We start from the raw sequence: 7,754 nt of genomic DNA, 5'->3' as shown, positions 1-7,754 counted from the left end.
CCCACAAATGAAATCTCAAAGATCAGGATTTTCCTTTCCAGTCCTGCTAAACCTGTTTCCTCATTTGTAAACTGAGGTCACTCCACAAATGGTCACTGTTAGGTACAGATGCTGAGACAGATCTTAAATAATTCTCTAACAAGAGACTAAAGTGTATGTGTTAAAAGAACGTTTGCCTCTTGAGTGATTCCATTCTGTTCATCTCTAATCTCCACTGAAAGCAAATGAAAAATTCATGTTCCTTAAACACTGCTTCCCTGACGTCACTCCCCTCCTGTGAAACCCTGCACAGCCCTGCACTGCCTGTGGAATGGAGTCTACGCCTCTCTGTCTGGCATGAAGACTTCTCACAACTGAGTTCTACTCTCTGCAAACGGATGGCCCACAGCTTTGTAACTAAGACTCCAGGCCAATAAATCTGCTCATCTTTAGATAATTCAATTAGGTATTATCTGCACATAATACATTTATTCTGTGATTTGTTAGTCACAATAGTCTACCCTCAGTCCCTCAAATAATCTAAGTTCTTTCCCATATCAGAGCCTTTACAAATGCTGCTCATCTCCACGGACCAGCCTTCTCCATCTCATGTGGCCGGTTCCTTCAAGTTCAGCGTGAATGTCACCTGCTTAGAGACGTTTTTTCATGTCCTCACAATTCAATCAAAGTACCTTCCCCGCCATCAGTTTTCTCTACTTGTATACTATGTTGTTTCTACTACAGCTTCGCTCAGCAGTTCTTTATGTGTTTGTCTAGGTTTGGGCCGTTGTTTGCTCCTGTCTGTCCTCTCTGTTAGAAAGCAGTGTCAGACCACATCTGCCCTTCTCAACACCGCGTCTGCCCAGTGCCTAGTATGGTGCCGGTTCACCGTGGGAACTCAGGAAACACATGTTTAACGAATCAGCGAATCATGTATGTGCAAGACTTGAGAGTTCACTTGATTGTATGTTACGAGATTCCATTTATCTGAAATAGCCAGAACAGGCACATCAGTAGAAACAGAAGGTAGGCGAGTGGCTGCCTGGGGCTGCAGGTAGGTGAGGGGAGGGACGGCTGCTAGAGAGATGGGGATTCCTCTTTGGGCCGATTAAAATGTTCTCAGATGGACTGTGGTGATGGTCGCACAACTCTTCACATATGCAAAAATCATTATATTGTACACTTTAAATAGGTGGATTGTACAGTATATGAATCACATACCAAGAATGCTGTTCCCTCCCCCCCAAAAAATAATACATCTGATTAATCTATTGGTTAAAAAAGTAATAGTAGTTAGCATTATTTGAGTACATTCTATATTAGTATAGTAACATGATACTAACCTCTTGACCAATAATTGTCTTAAATAATTCCCATAAAAGCTCTATGTGGTAATTACAGAAATGGAACCCAATTTTATGAGACCTAAAACATAAATTTGAGATGGCCCTATTTAAAAAGCATGACAAAAGTACAAATATAAAATTAGGTACAAATTTTTATTTCAAAATTTTTTTAAAGAGGCCTGTCTGGTGTGGCTCAATGGATTCGGTGCCAGCCTACAAACTAAGCAATCATCTGTTTGATTCCCAGTCAGGGCACATGCCTGGGTTGCAGGCCAGGTCCCCAGTTTGGGGCAAACGACAGGCAACTGATCCATGTATCTCTTGCACATTGATGTTTCTCTCCCTCTCTTTTTCCCTCCCTTCCCCTCTCTCTGAAAGTAAATAAATGAAATCTTTTAAAAAGAAAAGAAATTATTAGAATGAGAAACTTTTTTAACTGGCAGATGCTGCAATCTCATACAATCCAGAAAAATAGTATATTTTTGTTAATTAACTGCCTGATTACCTCTACAATTGTTTTTATCCTGCATTTTTTGCTGTGTACTCTTTGATTGCCTTCATATTTATATGACAATGATTTTGTAATACTTTCTGCACAGAGATTAGAAAATGATTTGTCTTTCCTCTAACACAATTAATTGAAATTTGTTGTTCCTTAATTGATAGTGTAGAAATTTTTTAATTTCACAACTCATTGGTAATTTTATGTAAATTTTTAGAATAGTTGTCAAATTTGATCAAAACTTCATCAAGATTCTTTCATATATTACCTGTAGATTTTCACAACATTTCAAGTTTTCCTGTGCAATGAATTATCTTAAATAGTCTTTGAAGTGACTTCACTCATTAGCTGGTTTATATTCTCATTGTAGTAGCGTATTAAATTTTGTTTTCTTCTTTGATGTCAGTATTTTATGTCTAATCAACAGGAAATCTAAATGCTTTTCTAATGTGTTAATAGGATTCACTCCTCTTCATTAACTAGAAGGTGCTCAAGTTATCTGCTACTGCATAACAAACCATCCAAATCTAAAGGCATAAAACAAAAATCACTTTATTATGTTTGTAATTTCTGTAGGTCAGGAATTTAGAGGACAACAGGGCTGGCTCGTCTCTGCTCCACAGTGTCTGGGTCATCAGCTATACAGCTAGCTGTGCACGCTCTCAGGTAAGAGAAGCATGAAGCCACCCAGGGCTGAGCTAGTCAAATTTCCTCATGTTTGCTTCTGGCCTCCTCTCCCAGCTGAGAACAATGGAGAGAAAATCCTCTCCCCTTTTATTGTTCAGATACCAATTCTATCAGGAAGTCATTCCTTGGATCTCACTTTGATGCCTCGTATTACACTTTCAGTCCAAATGTATCTCACCCAGTCCTTGGTAGACTGAAGGAAAGTGAGTTCAGGTCCCCTTCATCAGAGCTTTTCTGCATTATAAGAATGTTAACTATCCATACTACCCCATCCTTCTCTTCCCCTGGCCATCTAACCCCAACTCATTCCTGACTTTCAGTTCATTTCCTTGCTCTGGAAATTGGACTGCACTCAATTGGACTGTAAAACAATAAAAATTCTTTTGGAGGGCAATTTGGCAACATATCTTGAAGCTCTAAAACTGTGCATATGTTTTGACTCAACAATTCCATCTCTAGAAGTTTGCTCTCAGAAAAGTCTAAGTATACAAAAATATAAATGCAATGATACCTATCTCAGCAATATTTATAACAAACGAATATTAATTTAAATAATAGGAGATTGCTTTAAATTATAGCACTATGTTGTACACCTGAAATTCATATAACTAACATAATGTTATATATAAACCATACTTAAATGTTAAAAATTTAAAAATAAAGAATATGTAAAAATAAATAAATTATGGTACATACTCACAGTAGGATACAATATGGATATTAAAATCATGCTTTAGAAGTCTACTTATATGTTAAAATGCCAGAATATAGCATAATGAAGTAGAAAATACAGGTTAAAGAACAATTTAAACAATACAATCCCATTTTTAGTTCTTAAAAACATTTATACATACATATACTGCATAGAGGGAAACCAGATTGCAATAATTTCCCAAGGACATTATTAACACCAAAATGTTAATAGTTATTTTCTTCTCTTCTGGGTGCAAAAATCTCTGCTAGTTTTGTTAACTGGGAGATACAATCGACGCTGTTTTAAAGGTCCTCACTTATTGTACCTTGAGAGTGATTTCCCTGCTTGTCTTACCCCCTCCTAAGGCTTATTGCTGAAGGAGAGTTTATGAGCAAGCAAGAACTGCCTTCCCAAGAAAAGTAAAATGGGGCTAGATCCCTCTGGTCAGCAAATTCAAGTGGTCTCCAAGTGAAAATAGTGGACAGTGGGCAAGAAACAAAGCATTATCTTGGGAGTCTAAGGGCCAGATCCGACCTTCTGATCAGTCAGGGGAGAAAGGTATATATGCATTTCCACTGCACAACCAGAGGAGGAAACAAAGAGCGAGTCAGCCAGCACGTGAGAAAGAAGCTAAGTAGAAAATATCAACATTTCAGGGGGTTCAGGAGAGAAGCTGGAAGTCAGAAACAAAGTCATTACACAGACGCTTCCAGACCTAAATCAGAACCAAACAGGATGCACCTAAACTGCCAAAGCCAGGCCAACCACTCCCTGCCCCTGTTCCTTCCCTGCCACCCTGGTCACCCAATCAGGCCTCATACCCGGAGAAAGGAGCTCTCATTATACCAGAGGCAACTGATATGAGAGACAGAGGCTTGCAATGAGGAGTCTGGGAGAAGGAAGTCTGGCGTTCCCAGGAAGGTACTCTGAGCGTCAGAAAAGACCAGGAACTGCTGTGTCATCACACAGCTGCCCTCTCTCCTCAGCCTTCCCTCAGGTGCATGTTCTCCAGCTCTGTACCTATAAGCAAGTCAGGTCAAGGCCATAACAACAGGCCCCAGAGCACAGCACTGAGCAGCATGTCAGTGGGTTGGGCCCTTAAGCTGGGCAGGCCAAGGAACCCCACACACACCACACAGCTGGCCATACCCCAGAGGACTGCAGTTCCCAGCTTCTCCCTCCTCCTCAAAAATATATAAGAATCAGGCCCTTATCTCCAAGACCTTGAGGGTGTCAAGGGCTCTAAAGGTATTTTTTCACGAGCCTGCTCATTGCCCCTGTGACCTCCTTGTTCCTCAGAGTGTAGACAAAAGGGTTGAACATGGGAGTGACAACTGTGTAAAAGAGGGCAAGGATCTGGTCCGCATCCTGAGAGGAGCCTGCCCAAGGCCTCATATAGGCAACAGTCCCAGTCCCAAAAAAGAGCATGACCACAAACAGGTGGGAGGAACAGGTAGAGAAGACTTTTTGACGTCCCTGGGATGTCGTGACCCCAAGGATGGTGGCAAGGATACAAGCATAGGAGGCAATGATCAGTAAGAAGGGGGTCAGGATAAAGGCTACCGTGACACCAAGATTGCCCACTTCACCCCAGAAGGTGCTTGCGCTAGCCAGCCTGAGCACAGGCAGGATGTCACACAGGAAGTGATGGATTGTGTTGGCATTGTGGAAGGGCAACGTGAAGATGAAGATGGAGTGAGTGGTGCCGGCGATGACGCCCATGAGGTAGGAGGCCCCCACCATGCGGGCACACGCACCCTGGTTCATCAGGGTGCCATAATGCAGTGGCCGGCAGATGGCAGCATAGCGGTCATAGGCCATGGCGGTGAGCAGGCAGCATTCTGCGATGCCAAAGAGGGCAAAGAAGTAGAGCTGGGTGAAGCAGCTGGCAAGTGGGATGGTGGGGCAGGAGGAGAGGAGATCGGCCAGCATCCTGGGCACGATAGTTGTGGTGTAGAGGATCTCCACCATGGAGAAGTGGCGAAGGAAAAAATACATGGGCGAGCGCAGGGCAGGGTCGGCCAGTGTGAGGAGGATGATCAGGGCATTGCCCAGCAAGGTGACCAAGTAGATGCAGAGCACCCCCCAAAACAGAGGGCCCCGAAGGGAACAAAAACCTGAGAACCCCAGCAAAACAAACTCAGTTACTGCTGTGCCATTGCCATCCGCCATGTCCCCTAGGAAGGACTGGAAGAAGGAGCCAGGGGAGGGCTCTGGCTGCAGCAGGAAATGCGTAGAATTGTCCACAAGAACATCCCAGTTACCAGGAATCAGATGGGTGAGCACCTGGGCTGCTAGCAATTTTCTCCCAGAAAAACCCGTCAGGACAGAAAGAAGGTAAACTAGGAAAGTTGGTGGGGAATGGCAGATCTTCCTTGAGGTTAGGATCTTAAAACACAGGGTAGTTTATTCCACTCACTGAAGTTCTGGGTTCTAGGAGCAAAGAGGTATAACTGGTAGAATAGCTCTGTTTGAGAAAGTGGTGGGGAATGTAGGCAGAAAGGTGAGTGAGCAGACAGAATAAATAAAGCTGGCAGGAGGAGACTGGAGTGAAAAATGGATCCACCATGAGGCAGAGGAAAAGCTGGAGTGTGAACAACACCAAGAGAGAGAAAGAGAAGATGTGGGAACAAAGGCTGTGGAGAGAAGGCAGGTGGGGCTTTTACCTGCAGATGGGTCCCTGCGGCCCTCAGAACGCCCTTCTGAGCATCATGTCACAGAAGCTCAATCCCCACAAGAGCCAAAGGCTCAAAGCAGAGGATGGGGAGGGAAAGTAGGCAGGGAAGCTGAAGAAGGAGAGAGGAGTTTTGCCTGGTAACCAGGGAGAAGGAAACAGTTTTTTTCTGCCCCATCTAATGCCTAAGCCCCTCTGAATTCCCTGCTGTCAGGCCTGTCTTCTGGAGTCCCCACACCAAGGACGATGGGAGCCACAATGCAGAATGGTCTGGGAGGTACCCAGGGTCCTTGGGCAAGGCCTGAAGGAAGCTGGGTTCAGAAACTAAGTGTTCTAGTTCCCTGGCCAGCATCTATCTGCTGAACTGCTCAGCCCACTGCCCAAAGCCTGCCCTCTGCCCGTGGCCCCCTCCCAGAATTAGTCCTTAGGCTGCTTCTCTCCTGGAAGCTAGGGAGAGCACTTTTTCAAAAAAGTGCTAATGCTCAAAGTAAAGAAACTGCTGAAATAGTAACAGGTCTGACTTCTGGTAGAACTTCCCAACCCAGTCCAGGGGTTCAACCCTCTCCCCAGCTGCTGAGGAAGACTTTAGAAATAGGAAACATTCACCCAGATGTCAGCTGGAGCAAATGACACCCAACAGCAGGGAATAATGACAGAGGTGACCTGAGTGTGTGCCTTGAGCACTAATGGCTCAATGAATAAAAACTAGAAAGAAAGTGCTGGTCCTTTGAATTATGTGTATCACTTAACCAGGAAAGCAACCTTCTTTGATACAGGTTCACATCCTGTTTAACATTCTATGGAGATCCTTCTAATTCAGGCAGCCTGTCATTTGTTTAGGTCTCTCTCTCTCTCTCTCTCTCTCTCTCTCTCTCTCTCTCTGTTGCAAAAAAAAAAAATTGATTTATTAAGAGTTTCAAATAATTTATGTAGATAGTCTACCTTCAAAGAGAAGGAAGCATAACTCCTTACTCCATAAGTGTGGGTTACACATAGTGACTTTCTGGGGGGAAAAAGGGTTAAAAGAGTAACTTTACAGAGGAGCAACCTGACAAACACCACCTCAATCGGTGATTAAGGTGAACATCAACAGTGTCAAACCATGTCGATAGCGTAAGCCTTTGGTGTAATGTGATGAGAATGGTGCATCATCTCTGTGACCTTCCTCCTGCAACCCTTAAGCTCAGTTTAACTATAGGAAAAACATGAGACAAATTCTAGTACAGGGTCATGCTACAAAATATCTGACCAGTATTCCTCAAAATTGCCAAGGTCATCCAAAACAAGGACCTCCCACAACAACCAAACGTAATATGGTACCTCAGAAGAAAAAAAAAGGACATTAGGCAAAAACTGAGGAAATTTGCCCTGGCCAGTATGACTCAGTTGGTTGGGTGTCATCTGCAAACCAAAGGGTCACAGGTTCAATTGCCAGTTAGAACACACATCTTGGTTGCAGGTTTGATACCCAGTTGGGGGGTGTTTGGGAAGCTTCTCAAAGGGGGGTTCTTGGGAAACAATCGATGTTTCTCTCTCCCATTGATGTTTCTCCCTTTCTCTTTCTCCTTCCCTTCCCTTCTCTCTAAAAGCAATGAAAAAAAAATGTCTTTGGGTGAGGATTAAAAAAAAAAAGATTAAAAAACTAAAGAAATCTAAACAAAGAATAGATCTTAGATAATAATAATATATTAATGTTGATTCACTAATTGTGACAAATGTGTCATACTAAGTTAAGATGTTACTAACAGAGGAAACTGGGGGTGGGGTGCATGGGAACAATGTATACTACTACATTTACAATTTTTCTGTAAGACTAAAACTGTTCTAAAATAAAGTTGCCATTTTTAAAAGTTAATTTATTGATGTGAAAAT

At 43.0% G+C, this 7,754-nt stretch overlaps 1 protein-coding gene across 1 annotated transcript; it reads right to left on the bottom strand.

Moving 5' to 3' along the window:
- Positions 1-1,216: 1,216 nt before the first annotated feature.
- Positions 1,217-5,870, bottom strand: OR10P1 (olfactory receptor family 10 subfamily P member 1). Its single transcript, XM_045184711.2, has one exon. The coding sequence runs from the start codon at positions 5,378-5,380 to the stop codon at positions 4,451-4,453; it is 930 nt and encodes a 309-aa protein (XP_045040646.2). The 5' UTR covers positions 5,381-5,870; the 3' UTR covers positions 1,217-4,450.
- Positions 5,871-7,754: the final 1,884 nt, after the last annotated feature.

This window comes from Desmodus rotundus, chromosome 3 (assembly GCF_022682495.2).
Source record: "Desmodus rotundus isolate HL8 chromosome 3, HLdesRot8A.1, whole genome shotgun sequence".
Classification (NCBI taxonomy): Eukaryota; Metazoa; Chordata; class Mammalia; order Chiroptera; family Phyllostomidae; genus Desmodus; species Desmodus rotundus.
This window is presented reverse-complemented; position numbering and strand designations above follow the sequence as displayed.